This window comes from Maniola hyperantus, chromosome 13 (genome assembly GCF_902806685.2).
Source record: "Maniola hyperantus chromosome 13, iAphHyp1.2, whole genome shotgun sequence".
In the NCBI taxonomy this organism is placed as follows: domain Eukaryota; kingdom Metazoa; phylum Arthropoda; class Insecta; order Lepidoptera; family Nymphalidae; genus Maniola; species Maniola hyperantus.
In genome coordinates, this window is record NC_048548.1 from 481,548 (window position 1) to 499,037 (window position 17,490).

At 38.8% G+C, this 17,490-nt stretch overlaps 2 protein-coding genes and 1 non-coding gene across 3 annotated transcripts; 2 read left to right on the forward strand and 1 right to left on the reverse strand.

Annotated features, from left to right (window-relative positions):
• The first annotated feature begins 262 nt into the window (after positions 1–262).
• On the forward strand, positions 263–1,892 carry LOC117987519 (oxidized purine nucleoside triphosphate hydrolase-like). The gene is made up of 2 exons (XM_034974545.2): positions 263–605; positions 1,401–1,892. The coding sequence occupies exons 1-2, from the start codon at positions 374–376 to the stop codon at positions 1,670–1,672; spliced, it is 504 nt and encodes a 167-aa protein (XP_034830436.1). The 5' UTR covers positions 263–373; the 3' UTR covers positions 1,673–1,892.
• A 3,345-nt stretch (positions 1,893–5,237) lies between these two features.
• On the reverse strand, positions 5,238–17,170 carry Nup75 (nuclear pore complex protein Nup75). Its single transcript, XM_034974546.2, has 10 exons — positions 17,032–17,170; positions 16,416–16,959; positions 16,045–16,202; positions 14,441–14,563; positions 12,702–12,914; positions 10,809–10,918; positions 8,782–8,999; positions 8,056–8,274; positions 6,457–6,556; positions 5,238–5,807 (listed from the first exon to the last, which is right to left on the reverse strand). Exons 1-10 carry the CDS (start codon positions 17,068–17,070, stop codon positions 5,606–5,608), a joined length of 1,926 nt encoding a protein of 641 aa, XP_034830437.1. The 5' UTR covers positions 17,071–17,170; the 3' UTR covers positions 5,238–5,605.
• On the forward strand, positions 13,770–13,841 carry TRNAM-CAU (transfer RNA methionine (anticodon CAU)). Its single transcript has one exon. It is a non-coding gene; the product is annotated as a tRNA-Met (tRNA).
• Positions 17,171–17,490: the final 320 nt, after the last annotated feature.

Below are 17,490 nucleotides of genomic sequence, written 5' to 3' on the forward strand. Positions count from 1 at the left end.
TCTCGATGTTTTGAAAAAAATAAAAGATTCTCTCCGATTTACATTCGTGGCCCTACCGCGGTTGTTTGACAGCTACAATGTCACGATCGCAATCATTTCTGATTGGTTAATGCTCGCTCACTATTGGCCACAATGCATTGTAGCCAATAGTGAGCGAGCGTCAACCAATCGGAGGTGATTGCGATCGTCACACTGTAGCTGTCAAACTGTCGAAAATGCGTCAAAGTCAAAAGCAGTCAAAATGACATTGATAAGATTAATTATTTCGTGTTTTGTTTTGGTCAAGTAACACAACAACCAAAAAATAACTTTGAAATATTGAATTAAAATATGACTGCACTGCGCTGAATGCCCCCTTATTAAATCGTTAAAAATGTATTTTCGAAAACTGTATACGCTAGTCTTTCTCCGCAACGACACGCACATTTTATTAGGGCTCAAAAAACGCGGCTTCGGCGTAGACAAATGGAACGGTTTTGGCGGCAAAGTCGAACAAAATGAAACAATTATCGAAGCTGCGATCCGGGAATTGAAGGAGGAATGCTGTGTGATTGTAAAAAAGTGTAATTTAAAGAATATCGGCCATTTGGAGTTTACTTTTGAAGGTGAGCTAGATATGTAACTTTATGGTACCTACCTACCTAGATCACCTATTGGAAACTAGACCTTTCATTGAATTCTCGCTACAAAATTGATTCTTCTTAGTTCTTGATTAAATATTTCCACGCCATCCTACCGCCTACTTCTTACTGCTACCTACTCTACTTTGTGAATTTTTCGAATTTGGTTTTATGGCTAGCAAAATGTAAAAAATAATTCCTTCTATTTCTGTTTTCTGTTTCCTGCAACCTTGTCTCCCTAGAACTGATATCTGCTCCTCTCATTAGATAAAATAAGTATAACTTTTCCCATGAGCTATAAGATAATATTTTTCCATTATAGGTTCAGCAGTCTCTCAATAAGTTAAAAGTTTTGATAAAACTTATTGAAAAATCCTATTACAATGTAAAGGATTAAATGATAAGAAAGCTTGGGAATAAGTTGCCTTACAGCTTTATGATAGTTCTAATAAGTTTAAGTGATTTTGTAAGATTTTGTTGATAATAAAAAAGAATACCCGCTCGAGTTTGTTGTGGGCTATTCTCAGACCTGGGCGCATTTGGAACCCTCGTAGCTTTAGATTTAAGTTCACGTAAAAATTACCACCACTAATATCTTACAAATCCAACAACTGACCATCAAAAACTGTACTTTATTACCTATTTTAAATAAATTATTTGACTTTAACTTTGTTTAGCATTTAAAAGTAACCAATAGACAGACACTGGTCACTGCATATAGGCGTATTAACTTGGCTCATGACTTGTTGCGTCACTAAAATATCTTTAATATCTTTGAAGGTGACTCCACTATGATGGATGTAAGGGTTTTCTCCACATCTATATTCGAAGGTACTCCCACTGAAACTGACGAGATGTCGCCGAAATGGTTTGCCTACACAGAGATTCCATTCCAAGATATGTGGCCGGACGATGCCATATGGTTCCCCTCCATGCTGAAAGATAAACTATTCTTTGGCAAGTTTCATTATAAAGGGTATGATACCATACTAAATTATGATCTACAGGAGCTTGAATCTATGGAAGAATTTTATCGTGAAAGAAATAAATAGGTTTTACTTTGTGTAAAAGATTTTCTTAAAGACTAAGGCATGTTAAACATGATTTATTTGTCAAGTATTATAATTTTATAAGTACCTTCTTAAGTACAACTTTATGAATCTTCAATTATGTGCTGTGAATAATAGATTTAAGTGTTAGATGATAATAATTTGTTTCTGGGCTTCTTTGTTTTCAATTTTTATACTTAAATAAAGTATGATATATTTTCGTTTTGAATGTTTCATTTAAAAAATGTTTTTTAATATCCTGTGGGAACTCTTCAATTTTCCGGAATAAAAAGTAGCCTATGTCTATCCCTGTATCTTTGTACCAAATTTCGTCAAAATCGGTTGAACGGATGGGCCGTAAAAAGCTAGCAGACAGGTAGACACACTTTCGCATTTATAATATTAGTACGGATTTATCAGCTGATCACTACAAGTATCTGGGTGTAGCCGACGGTTGCTTGTTTTAAGAATCCTTCCTGCAGGAAGTCAGAGTTGACACCTATCTAGATAAATTTGGAAGTAATACATAGCCTCAACAGCTTAGTGATCAAAAGAGCAGACTGAAATCTGAAATCGTACCTACTCCTAGCAGAAGCTTTATGCTTTGTTGGAGGGGAAAGAGGAGTTTTAGTCATGATTAATATGGCTAATATTTTTTTTAAAAAACAAAGGAGAATGGGACTTATAGGCCTGATGTCAACAAGTTTTAAATATACTTAAAAAAAGGGTATATTTATCTGATGTAATATACAAAAAACTAGCTCATTTTGCAAACTATCAATTGAAAAAATGGAGAAAATAGATTAAAATGGAATCGAATGAATATTTAATCGATTAAAAAAAAGGAAGGAATGTAAAAAAATAAGACAAAAATCTATCGTACAAATCATTATTTTTATTACAAGTTTAACATAAACTCAGCTGTTTTCTTACACAATTTAATTCAACAAAAAGTTAACTTATCAGTTATATTATTGAGTACAACATTAATGTACCTTTAGAAGGAGATAGCGGATTTGTCTCTGTTGTTGGGACCGACAAAACGTCATATAGGTATGAGTGACAGAGACAACTCTCTACAAAGCCGAAATGTCATTCTAAAGGCCGATGTACATTATTTTCTGTCACATAGTGTACCCAAATTTAGAAAATAAATAAATTTCATTTCATACAACCTTGTGGCTGAAATTACGATAGGAGTGAAATAACTCCAGAAGGTCTAAAGCGCCGGGCTAATCGCGTCGCTTACGCGTTTTTTCGGGAAAACTACATGGCTACATTAATTTTTATCTTATAACTAGCGAACCTATTCCTTACTTCAAGATTTGACAATGTTGTTTTTTTTTATATTTTAATAATTAAATCTTAACGAAACTTAATAATTTTGGCATTTACATAAATAATAACAAAATAATATTACCTATTAAAGCGTGAAACAAACTATGGGACGCGTCCGTAAGCTGCGGCTGACAGCGGCAACTGATAGGTGTGATATTTAACGACCTCCCTGGTGCTGTGGTAAGCACTGTGGTCTTATTAGTGGGAGGTCCTGGGTTCGATTCCTGGCAGGGGTTTGGAATTGTATAATTTCTAAATGGTGGGAGGCTTCGGCCTTGGCTACTTACCACCCTCAAGCTTTCCGGCACTATACCGTGTAGAAACCAAAAGGGGCATGGGTTTAATAAAATCTGCCATACCCCTTGCAGGTTAGCTTGCTTCCATCTTAGTCTGTATCATCACTTACCACCAGGATTGCAGTCAAGGGCTAACTTGTATCTGAATAAAAAAATCTCTCGGACGTCCGATCGCTCAAGGTTACGCGACTTACGTCCGACAGTTTGCACAGTCCGCGGCCGAAAGTAATGTACATCGACCTTTAGAAGGTGATAACAAATTTGTAGAGCACTGTCTCTGTCGTTGAGACCGACAAAACGTCATAAAGGTATGAGTGACAGAGAACGCTCTACAAAGCCGAAATGTCATTCGAAAGGCCCATGTACATTACTTTCGGCCGCGTACTATAAGTCTGTCAGCCGCGTCCTATAATTTGTTTCCGCCTTTAGAAATGAATGTTCACAGAATTCAAATCTGAAACGATTATTGTACATTATAAGTAATGAGGTCTTGAAGCATTTTTAATGCTTTAGTTCTCGAGACTTATGAATTGCTTACTTTCAATTATTCTATTTCTTAATCTTACATTAAATAAATATAGAAAATCATGCTAAGAAAATAGATAATCGCGTCCAAAAAATCGATTATGACATCGTCATGATCAACCCATCGCCGGCTCACTACAGAGCACTGGTCTCCTCTCAGAGTGAGAAGGGTTTTGGCCATAGTCTACCATGCTGGCCAAGTGCGGATTGGAAGACTTCACACACCTTTGAGAACATTATGGAGAACTATCAGGCATGCAGGTTTCCTCACGATGTTTTCCTTCACCGTTAAAGCAAGTGATATTTTAATTACTCATACATAACTCCGAAAAGTTAGAGGTGCGTGCCCGGGATAGAATCCCAACCTCCGATTGGAAGGCAGGCATCCTAACCATTAGGCTACCACAGCTTTTTTGAATGTTTATGACAATGTGGCTGATTCTCTTATACACTATCTCTATACTAAACTAAATTAACAGGTCTAAATCTAGTGCTATCCTTTTCCGCAAGCAACATTATGAAACGGATAGCAATAGATTTAGACGTGCCATTTTAGTTTAGTTTAGAGATTGTGTACAACGGAATTAGCCACAATGATTACTTAAATTCTAAATCAAATTAATGCAATTTGATGAGCCTCAATAGCTCAACGGTTGAGGAGCGGACTGAATTCCGAAAGGTTGCCGGTTCAACCTCACTCGTGGCGCTATTGTTGTACGTACTCCTAGCACAAGCTTTTCGCTTAGTTTGAGGGGAAAGGGGAATATTAGTAATTAACAAGGCTAATATTTTTTTTTTTTTTAACTTTTTACGAGTTTGGTCAACAAACTCAAACTAATAGCGCCGCGCCTCACTTAGTATTATCAAATAGATCGATAAATACTGCACAGGTTCAATATCAAAGGTATTTTTATTTAACGCCAACTTTACACTTCACAGTTCATACGTCAACAAGAAAAAAAGTGAATTCTTACAACAGTAAAGAAAAAAAAAAATTCGTTTCCCAAAATGAGTTTGCAAAAGGTTTTTGTAACTTATCATGCAGGAAGTAAAAATTAGAACTCTTAATTACTTATGTATGGCTTAACTGACACCTCGAAAAAAGATGGCGGTCATAAGACAATTGCTCTGTTTGGCGGCCATTGATACGAAAAATTGAGTTGCTCCCACTCCCGTCTGGTGGGAGGCTTCGGCCGTGGCTGGTTACCACCCTACGGGCAAAGCCGTGCCGCCAAGCGATTTAGCGTTCCGGTACGATGCCGTGTAGAAACCAAAGGGGCATGGGTTTAATAAAAACTGCCATACCGCTTCCAGGTTAGCCCGCTATCATCTTAGACTGCATCATCACTTACCACCAGGTGAGATTGCAGTCAAGGGCTAACTTGTATCTGAACAAAAAAAAAAAAGAAGTTTTAATAAAAAAAACAATATTCGCAACGCGTCACGAAAGTTGAAACTACACGTAATATGGTCCAATAGTGGTACTAATTCTGAGCACAACCTAATTTTAGAGTATTATTACTCTTCTTACTAATGTAATATGAAAATCACAGACGCAGTTTGACAGTTTTAAATTTAATTTTTAGATGGTAAAACCCGTGATTTTAGCGCGCAGTCGCGAGCCTACTGTTTAAATTTGTATTGTGTACTAAAATATAAAAAATAAAAAAATAAAAAAATTTAGAGTCTTTAAATGTAAAGTTTATGTTCTGTCCCTTTTTAGCATTGCTAAGAAGAAAAGGATGCAGATACTCTATGGAATTGGTGCCACTGTTCGCTAGTCGTCGGCCACGTCGCGCAGCGCGGTGCGCGCAAGATTGCGGGCGAGCGCGAGGCGCAGCAGCTCGGCGCGCTCGCGCGCGAGGCAGTCCTGCCTCAGCTCGAGGCACAGCATGATCTCGCACGTGGCGTCCGCCGACACCACCGCCTCCTCCGTCTCCAGCAGAGGCAGAGTGTCCAGCAGGAGTGTGGGCCAGAAACTAAAAACACCAAAAAGTTCCAAACTATACCGTATCCGCGGAAAGAAGCTAGTATAGCGCTTTCTCGGTTACGTAATCCCATACAAATGATAGAGACAAAAATATCAGTGGACCATTTTGAGTCACCAACCAATTACAAATGAAACTGTTTTCTAATTCAATTTCTAATGTTTTTGAAAACGTTTATTTTCTAAATATATAAAAGGATTGACTGACTGACTGATCTATCAACGCACAGCTCAAACTACTGGATGGATCGGGATGAAAGTCATGCAGATAGCTATTATGACGTAGGCATCCGCTTAAAAAGGATTTTTGAAAATTTAACCCCTAAGGAGGTGAAATAGGGGTTTGAAATTTTTATAGTCCACGCGGACGAACTCGCGAGCATAATCTAGTCTAAGTATATAGGAAAAGATGACTGACTGACTGACTGACTGATCTATCAACGCACAGCTCAAACTACTGGACGGATTGGGCTGAAATTTGGCATGCAGATAGCTATTATGACGTAGACATCCGCTAAGAAAGGATTTTTGAAAATTCAATCCCTACATGGGTAAAACAGGGTTTTGAAATTTGTGTAGTCCACGCGGACGAAGTCGCGAGCATAAGCTAGTTATATATAATATGAATACTGAATACTTACTAATCAGGCGCAATATTCGATGTGATCAGAGACACGAGCAGTTTTGCTGCCTTTTTGAATTCTCGGTTCTTGTATAGTCTATGGAAATCGCAGTATTTGCCTGTAATTAAAAAAAAAACAATAATTAATCATCTTTAAAATAATCCTACTAATATTATAAATGTGAAAGTGTGGATGTTTGGATGTTTGTTACTCAGTCACGCAAAACCGGCTGAACGGATTTGGATGAAATTTGGAATGGAGATAGATTATACTTTTTATCCCGGAAAATGAAAGAGTTCTCGCGGGATTTTGAAAAATGTAAATCCACGCGAACGAAGTCGCGGGCTTAAGCTAGTGACTTGATATTTTTCGGCCGGCACTTTAAAATTTTGGTACGTTTTCAAATCAAATCAAATCAAAATTCTTTATTTGCAAATGTGGGTTGTAACAGATGTTTTTTTTTTAAATATATATATAAAGTATATTAGCCATGTTAAATGACTAATATTCCCCTTTCCTCTCCAACTAAGCGTCAAGCTTGTGCTAGGAGTAGGTACGACAATAGTGCAAGTTTCAACGGGCGGGGTTTGAACCGTCGACCTTTCGGTTGTTAGTCCACTCCTTTACGGGTTGAGCTATTGAGGCTCTAAATGTTACAGTAATTGTGAAAGTATGAATGATCTTTCCAAAGAAAGCGAGCTTCCTTCGCGTGATAGTGGACATGAGTTCTGTCTTTGTGGACCATTCCCAGTACCTTAGTGTTCGGTGTGGTGATGATGATTTATATCCCGCAGTTTTATATCCCCAAAAATCTTCCATATACCTTTCACCAAATCTCATCTAGGAAATCAAGCCCCAATTATGCGTATATGTGCAAAATTTAACGAAATATCAAAAAAGATACCTGGCATCGATATATTTCATGACTCAGCTACTGCATTCAAAAAAAAGCTCTTATCATTTTACGGTGGGTTCATCTCCTAAGTAACTTAATTATTAATTGTTTAGTTAAGTAGTTAGTTAAGTTCTTTTTATTTGTCTAGATATTTTGCAAATGCTGTGTACACATTTTATAGATACATTTATCAGCCTGTGTTTGTCTATAAGTGTCGTAGTTTGTGTTAAATTAATGTATTGTGTGTGTTCCTAATAAATAAAAATAAAATAAATGATGATGATGATGAAATTGTTACCGATTTTGTGTGTGTGTTGTTTCGGATTGACTATGCTGCGTAGCCCCTACTGGCCGCTACAGCGTCACCGGGGAGAGTGGCGAGCGCGAAGCTCCGCCTGGGGGTGTGCCCTAGGGCTCGAAGAAATGATTTGTGAGGTCGGGGGGCAACGTCCTCCTAAGGGCGCCTCCTGTGAGGCTCGGACCACGGCTTAGGATGACGTTGGGATGGGTGGAGTTGTTGGACTACTGGTTAGTCCGTACGCCCCCGAGGCCGTGGCCGTGGAGTCCACGTCCGGGTGACGTTAGAAATCGGGGACCTCGTCTTCGCCGGCGAAGGCGTTGTAAGGTTGACTTGTGTAGCCCTACGAGATAGGGAGCATTATCGGTCATGATATGATCGTCGGGATCGTTAAGGACGTGCTTGGGGCGTCTTTTATTGTTACCGAGCAGCAGCAGCGTGTTATCAATGAACAGCGTGGCGCCCGCGGTGAGCAGCAGATCAGCAGCGGGCAGCGGCTGCCCGGCGCAGTAGGCCCGCAGCGCGTGGTGCGCGGCGCGCGCGCACAGCGGCCCGCTGCGCGCGCGCGCTCCCCACGCCAGCGCTGCGCCCGCGCGGCCGCGCGACAACGCGCGCGCGCTCACGCACGAACACACCGACTGCGCTGAGGACAACCAATACTCAGATTATGAACACAAAAACATTGAAAAAAAAAACATTCACTTCAATAAACCATATATATGTATAACTAGCTTATGCTCGCGACTTCGTCCGCGTGGACTACAAAATTTCAAAACCCTATTTCACCCCCTTAGGAGTTGAATTTTCAAAAATCCTTTCTTAGCGGATGCCTAGTTCATAATAGCTATCTGCACGCCAAATTTCAGCCCGATCCGTCCAGTAGTTTGAGCTGTGCGTTGATAGATCAGTCAGTCAGTCAGTCAGTCAGTCAGTCAGTCAGTCAGTCAGTCAGTCAGTCAGTCAGTCAGTCATTCAGTCATTCAGTCATTCAGTCATTCAGTCAGTCAGTCACCTTTTCCTTTTATATATATATAAGAAGATTCCGCCCAAAAAAAAAAATGACAAGAGCGTGAGATTAAAATAAACAGCGCCATCTATCATAATTTTGGGAAGTTAATTAATTTACACAAAATTAACTGAATAAACTCACCAACTCCAAGCAGACCATATTTCTTGGCCTCGGCTATAACGCGCATGGCCTTGGCCTCAGAGTCTATTGGCATCCTTTCCAGCAGCAGTTCTGCTCTCTTCAGTCCCTCGGGAGGGCACGAGGCGAGGTACGACAGACCGACGGACCAGAAGGATTTGTGTTCCAGCAGTAACGAGCCATATTCCAGGATTAGACTGTCTCTTACGCGACTTGTGACGCTGAAAAAACACATATATATCTACTCTAGTGAAGGTACTGATGATTACTGATATGATACCACAAAAAACCGCGAAAAAAATATAAAAAATCCTATATTTTGTAAAAGTTCACGATACATTGCAAATATAAAAATGAATCACTAAATGTGTTGCTCGTCGCAAATCTCGAGAACAGCTGAACCGATTTCGCTAATTCTTTTTTATAATATTCCTTGAAGTACGAGGATGGTTCTTACGGAGAGAAAAATGAGAATCGACTGTTAGGCGGTACGAAGTTTGCCGGGGCAGCTAGTTGCAAATATAACATCTGACTGACGCTACAGGTCAACGAACGTTGCGTAAGTAGGCCACTCAGAGTCAATGCCACGTCGTAGGCGAGGCATTGACCTGAGTTTTGCGCACCATACATTGCGAGTTTGAAAGATACTAAATTACTAAAACTACAAAATGAGGCAAGTTTGTTATTGGTATAGGATTATGTTTAGGTAGAATAGCAATAACGCTAAGTTTTTGCTAGCGTTCTGGTTACACCCTGTACATTCGAATTATATTATTTTTGAAGCCTTTTAGAAATTATAACATAAAACCTCACTATACCGAAGTGTTTTCAAAATTCAAAACTATTTGTTTTAATATTTGGAATGAATATTTTAATGAGAGATCACTCGATAAAGGGATATGGTATAGAACAATTCAATAAGAGCCTCCTCGTATACCTTGGTTTGTAAATAGTAAAATTAATAGAAATAAGTTAGTTATAGCATTTAGACTTAGATACGGACACATGCCATTAGGCAAGTTTAAACACTTAATGAGGAAAAGGGATTCGCCCAATTGCGAAGTATGTGGTAAGGTAGAAGATGTCTCGCATTTACTATTGGCATGTGTTCGTAATCATAATTTGAGAGAAACACTAACGTGTGGACTAAATTTAAATTGTATGAATATTGGTATTTTTAACAAACTTAAATCTAAAAAAAACAACATTAAATTAAAACTAAAATAAATTAAATTAAATCTAAAACCTCATCGAGACCACCGCAGCGAGGCATTGTACCCAAGATGCTGGCAGCATTACCCCTTTGGATGGCTAAACTAATTCTTTGACCAAGGTAGCTGCCAGCTCTCGGGTCCCCGGTTGACTTGATAACTCTTTTCGCAATTTCTTCAAAAAGAGCTCGAGCCCCCGGGCCTCACGGCCCCAAGGTCTCCACACCAAAAGGCACGAATACGAAGCTCCCATCGAGGTTTTCATATACTAGTTAGGTTTTTAACTGTATTTTGAACAAACCTTCGAGCATTTCGACAATGAAAGTGTATAAATTTGTTAGTGATTCTCTCAAATTGATATAGTTTTAGGTTTAATTATGTAGTTTGATATTAATTTAGTTTGTAACGATGGGGCTGGCATATAGATTATCTGTAAAAGCCCCTTACAAAATAACAGATTAAAAAAAAAAAAAGCCTTTTAGAGTTTTTAAAGTATGTTTGTAATGGTTTCTTAGCTTGTAAAAACAAACCACCTACAATTACCACCCAGTTATGTACCCACAATTTTACAAATAAAATATATAAAAGGAGAAGGTGACTGACTGACTGATTGACTGATGTATCAACGCACAGCTCAAACTACTGGACGGATCGGATTGAAATTTGGCATGCAGATAGCTATAATGACGTACACATCCGCTAAGAAAGAATTTTAGAAAATTCAATCCCTAAATTGGTAAAACAGAGTTTTGAAATTTGTGCAGTCTACGCGGACGAAGTCGCGAGCATAAGCTAGTTATATTATAATCAGCAACTCACTCGTTCTGGTGTTTGTCCAAAATATGCAGTTTGCCGCAACGGTAGAGCATGTCGGTGAGGTGCGTCGCCAGCCAACCGTTGTCGGAGACTTGCTGGATTTCGTGCAACAACTGGGGGGCGTCCATAAATTACGTGAGATGTTTAATGGGGGGAGGGGGTCGAGTCAAATCTCATCTAATCTTACGTTGGAGAGAGAGGGGGGGGGGGGGGGGGTCTCGGCAAATATCACGCAATTTTTTTTCTGATTGAAACAAAAAAATATATACTATTTTGGTCCATTTAATCCAGATTGTACATGCTTAAGATTTAATCTTAAGCGTTATCGTAATAAGATTATTATCACAGTTGTTATGATTTAAGTTGTTAAATTTTTGCTATTGTAAAATTTTTATTACTCTTATAATATTGATTCCTAGTCTTAAGTCTTAACTAGTCGTAAATAAAAGCACGAAGCAATTTTTTTTTCTTTTTACAATAACAATCCAACGCGTTTCCGTAAGAAACCCACATTTTGAAAAAAAAATCACGACATCTCACCAGGGGGGGGGGGGGGGGGAGGGAGGGACAGAAAATTCAAAAAAACACCTCACGTAATTTATGGATGGCCCCCTACAAATATAAACACAAGATTTTCCTTTTGAGGTAAGGTTCCATACCTCAAAATTAAGTTAAGGCTCACATTATGAGTAATGCGAAACACTTCGACAAATGCATTGAATGAGTACCTAAATGGCGAATATTTGTAAACTTTATTCTTAGAATTAAGTTCTCATGTAAGTGACTTTGTCTTTATGAGAATAAACGTCTTTAAACCTAACCTAAAAGAAAAGAGGGGCCTTTGCCCTTTATAGCCGTGGCGCGCTGTAGCGCATCTAAAATGTTTACAGACGCTCATACAAACGTCTTTTTGCCATAATGCGTAAAAAAGCGGCACCTCTTCTGCAGCGTTTACGTATCAGCGACAACGGCATCCTAAAGGTAATTGCGGCCAGGCCCGACTGCCCCCTACTACACCACTGTGTGGAGGTAGCCGAGGTACCCATTGGGTCAGTATAATAAAATTAACTGTACCTCCCTGACGCAGTGGTGAGCCCTGTGGTCATAATAGTGGGAGGTCCCGGGTTCGATTCCTGGCAGGGGTTTGGAATTTTATAATTTCTAAATTTCTGGTCTGGTCTGGTGGGAGGCTTCGGCCGTGGCTAGTTACCACCCTACCGGCAAAGCCGTGCCGCCAAGCGATTTAGCGTTCCGGTACGATGCCGTGTAGAAACCAAAGGGGTATGGGTTTAATAAAAATTGCCATACCCCTTCCAGGTTAGCCCGCTATCATCTTAGACTGCATCATCACTTACCACCAGGTGAGATTGCAGTCAAGGGCTAACTTGTATCTGAATAAAAAAAAAAAAAAAAAACCTAATACTAACTTACTAATTAAGGAAAAATTATAACTAACATACTAACAATCTATGGATGGAAACGTCTGAAATAAACGTTTATTTATTTATTTATAGGATCACTTCGTTGTCTGTCTGTTTGTCTGTCGTGTCTGTCAATTCAAGGGAATCAAAACCTATAGAATACTTCACATTGACCTAGAATCATGTTTGGCAAGTAGCAATATCTTATAGCGCAAGTCCAAGAAGCGACTTTTAATGCCATCTAGTAGCGACACTTAGCACTTAGCAGCACTCAGAGCCTCACTGAAAAACCGAAAGGTCGCCGGTTCAAATCCCACCCGTTGCACTATTGTCGTACCCACTCCTAGCACAATCTTTACGCTTAATTGGCGGGGAAAGGGGAATATTAGTCACCAATTACCCTGGCTAATATTCTTTAAAAAAAAAGTTATCGAAACTACTTTCTTACCTGTTCTGCTGTTTCTTTCTTTCTTACCTGATGCATATCCCCCTCTAGCGCGGCGCGCGCTATGGCATCTAGAGGCGACCTGGTGCCAGGGAACAGCCCCGCGCAAGCGGCCACTGCGGAGCCCAGCTCATACTTCTTCGCCCAGGGGGTGGTGTACAGAACCCAACCCCCCAGCACGTCGAACCATGACGAATACTTGCTACATATCGATTCGAAGGCCGCATATTCACCCGTTATTAGCTGTAAATGAAATCAACTAACTGTGAATGAATGAATGAATGATGTGAAAAACATTGAAAAACAAGTCAAGAGTGAATAGCCATCTTCTAGGCAAGCGCGCTCCATCTTAGGCTGCATCATCACTTGCCACCAGGTCTGATAGCAGCCAAGCGCTAGTCTATAAATTTAAAAAAAAACTATTAGATGAAAAATAAAAAATTATAAAAGAAAATGTCAGCGAAAATATTCGCTGAATCGCGACAGGTCGAGACGGCAACCGGGGTATGAGGCGGGGGGACGCACCGCACAGCGCCCCCGCGCTCACCCACACCGGATTAACTAAAAACCGGCCAAGTGCGAATCAGACTCGCGCACTGAGGGTTCCGTACTACAATCGTATTTTATCGACATTTTGCACGATAAATCAAAAACTACTTACTAGATCTAGTTCAAACCAATTTTCGGTGGAAGTTTGCATGGTAATGTACATCATATATTTTTTTTAGTTTTATCATTCTCTTGCGCAAACAATTCAGTTTAGAAAAAAAACGATATTAGAAACTTCAACATCATTTTTGAAAACCTATCCTACCCTACCTACCCACGTATGGGTTTGATGAAAAAAAATTTTTGAGTTTCAATTCTAAGTATTGAATATATTATATTCATTATATATTCAATTCCAATATATATATTTTTTTCTTTATAGTTTCGGAAAAAAGTGGCTGTGACATACGGACGGACGGACAGACATGACGAATCTATAAGGGTTCCGTTTTTTGCAATTCGGCTACGGAACCCTTAAAAGCGCGTAAGAAGTGTAATATGTTTCTTGCAATTAGCAAACAGATCGTTATTTTCGCGACTCGCTCCCGTAGCAGAGTGGCGCAGTGGAAGCGTGCTGGGCCCATAACCCAGAGGTCCGTGGATCGAAACCACGCTCTGCTAACTAATCTTTTTTGCTTTTTTTTTCTACTCTTATTTTTAAGAAAACGTATTATAAACATATTTGTTTTTTTTGTACACACCTGTTTAAAAAGACAGGGTTTTTTTCGGGGTTCATGTACAGTGCGACAAGGCTCTTTTGGCACTTGAATGACATTGACAAGGGGGCGCTGTTGGAGCATAGTCTTAGACTATTTAAAACAAAAACAAAGGGAACACTTGACGGCAACGTTAGTTCCGATTTTCGCCACGCGTCAAAAGAACCTTGTCGCATTGTATGTATGAGTTTCTTTATTCCACCACTTCTCAATGCCTAAACAGATTACGATGTAAGTCCTGCAATTTGAATCAGCTCGAAACTTCAGTCTAGTGCTGACATCACTAAAATGGCGGCCACGCGTATTATCAATTTGCGGGACGTATATAATATGGTATCCTTAGAATCCTTAAATTATCTAAAGTGACACTAGTTATAAATTTTTTGAAAAGATTTTAATATGACAGGGCAGTTGTGTTTTTTTTTTTTATAATGGCACAGGATTCTTTAAATCTAAATCCACGCAGGACAGAGTTGTTGTCATCAACTAATAGCATATTCTCACCCTCATGATGAGCTCCAGTTGTGGATGCTGCGTCAGCACGCGGCTGCTGAGCTTGGAGCGGCACTCCGCCTGCCAGTGCTTCCAGGATATGGTGAACTCCCCCGTGGATATTCCACCATATACCTACAAGATGACAGCAATGCTATTATGTGAGCCGTGATTAAGCTAGTAACTTTAAGTAATTAAAATATCACTTGCACTTTTTAACTATGAAAGAAAACATTGTGAGGAAACCTGCATGCCTGAGAGTTCTTCATGTTCTCAAAGGTGTGTGAAGTCTGCCAATCCCTTTCACAAAGCCTTTCACAGCCCAACAGTCTAATTTTGATGAAATTTGGTACGGAGTTAGATTACATCTCAGGGATGGACATTCTTATGTCAAAAGGATTTTTTTTTAAATTATTTATTATAGGTGCACGATGACCACAATCACACCTGATGAGAAGTGATGATGTGGCCTAAGATGGGATGCTTTTGCCTAGAAGGTGCCTATTCACTCTTGTTTATATTATGTTGTTGTTATAAACTTAAATCAACACAAATTACGTTGCTGGCTTTATCTAGTGTTAAATAATATTATGCAGTAGAAACTCGATTATCCGGCCCTCAGTTATACGGATTTGCGATTATCCGGACTACCAACCGAAAATTGTTCGGCCAAGTGCTAGTCAGACTCGCGCAGCGAGGGTTCCATACTCGGGTGTTTTTTCCGCCATTTTGTACGATAAATTACAAACTGTTATGCATAAAAATAAATAAAAATCTGTTTTAGAATGTACAGGCAAAGCCCTTGCATGTGATATCCCACTTTCTATAGTTATCTTACTTTGAAAATTGAAAATACTATTATAGTGAACTACATAATATGCACAAAACCCGCTTTTCTATCTGAATCCCTAAGGACAACAATTAGTCTGGTTAATCGAGTTTCCACTGTAATATAATAATATTAAAAAGAGGTAAAGTTTGTAAGTTTGTTTGTAGGGTGAATCTCTGGAACCACCGATTTTGAAAATTCTTTCACCACTAGAAAGCTACATTATTCCTGAGTGACAGGTTAATACCTGTCACTCAGGAAATTAATAGGCTACTTGACAATTTTTTTAAGTTGGTCTTAAATGGTTAATATTTGTCCTATTATATCAAAAAAATTAACACTATATTTTTTTGCGCCCTAAAAACCGTAAAACTTTAATTTAAAAAAATATTTTTCTTAGACAGGTGAAAACACTGTCGGCCATGTTTGGCCGATAGATTATCTGTGCTCTGACGTCATGCATTTGTAAACAACAGTACTGTGGTTATACTGTTGTTTACAAATGCATGACGTCAGAGCACAGATAATCTATCGGCCAAACATGGCCGACAGTGTTTTCACCTGTCTAAGAAAAATATTTTTTTAAATTAAAGTTTTACGGTTTTTAGGGCGCAAAAAAATATAGTGTTAATTTTTTTGATATAATAGGACAAATATTAACCATTTAAGACCAACTTAAAAAAATTGTCAAGTAGCCTATTAGAGAAAAAAAAATATTAGAGATCCCTATGAAAATTGTAATAAGCGAAGCCGGGGTGGGTGGCTAGTATTAAATAATCATACTTACACTATAAGCAGGCATAGTCCTCAACGAGTTATCAACCAGTTTGAATTCATTGGTGGCTATCGCAGAATGCAACTTCAGGAGGCAGCGGGCAACATCCACCCTGCCCTGGACCACCATGCCTACCACTGTGTCCCAGTAGTCTGGGTGCTCCTCCGAACCTGAAGGAATATCATTTACCGATTCATGTAAGCAGTGATTACCTAGTTTAAATATATGAAAGAAAATCGACGAAATCTACTTTTTTGTCATTAAAAATTGACTGTCTGATTGATTTTGATAAAATTTGGTACAGAGTTAGCTTACATCTCGGGGAAGGACATAGACTATACTTTTGATTCAAGAAGATACGAATAATAGTTTTGTTACCGTACCTATCTCACATGAGTCCAGAAGCTGTGTGGCTGCTTGCTCATGACAAGGAAAGTGGAAACTTGTCCATTCTAGCAAAAATGGTAACACAACGTCTCCTGGGATTACGTTTATGAACAAAATCTCACACAGGTGCCAAATACATTCAATTGAGTAAATTATAGTTAAGTAGGAGTGTAGTGTGTTTCTTGCGACTCCATCGTTTTCTTTCTCCCCGGCTTCTTGGAGGCCTTCCATGCACACTCGAATAATAGATCGGTATTGACGGGACAGTTTCAAAAATTCAACTTGATTATCCGAATTTTTGGATGTTTCAGCCACTTTTTGTAAAGATAAAAAGGTCCCATTCGCTTCGTTGACTAGTTTGCGTAAAACTGGGGTAAATAGTATAACTTCTTGACGTAATAGTAGTATTTTGTCGTCGGTTTTGCTCGCCGATTCTGGGGTTGCTGCATTAACTGCTTGCGAGCGTGGGTAAATAGAGAACTTGTTCCCACGTCGCCACGCACAGGCGGTACGTTTGTCGAAACATTTGTCCGGTAATACCTGAAATAGTTATAAGTGTTAACGAAATAGACAAACATAACCTTAACAAAGTTTATTAAGAACTTAACATACAAATGTTTTCACACGTTTAACCAGCTGCACGTCGTCCATGGTTTATAATTAAGAAATTAATAACTCTTGGAATTGAAATCTGATTAACAAAACAAAAACTTTCAATAAATAATATTTTTAACCGCGCTCGCCGCTCACTTTAAATTTTGACATCTGTCAAAAGCACCGGTCAAAAGTAATTTACTGTCAAAATCCACAGAGTAACACACGACTTATTTATGGTTAAAGGGTATGTATTATGGTATTATTTATCCAAGGTTACACTAACTCTCTATAATCTGTAGCATTGAATATATTTTTGAATCTGTGAACTGTCAAAATTTCACAGATAAACAAGAAAAAAGTAAAAATACAAAAAAGGAAGTGAAAGTTTGTTAGTTAAAAATAAGAAAAACAATAGAAAAATAGCATATTTTTGATCTTTAATTTATAGTTATAATCTACTTTCTTTGGATAATT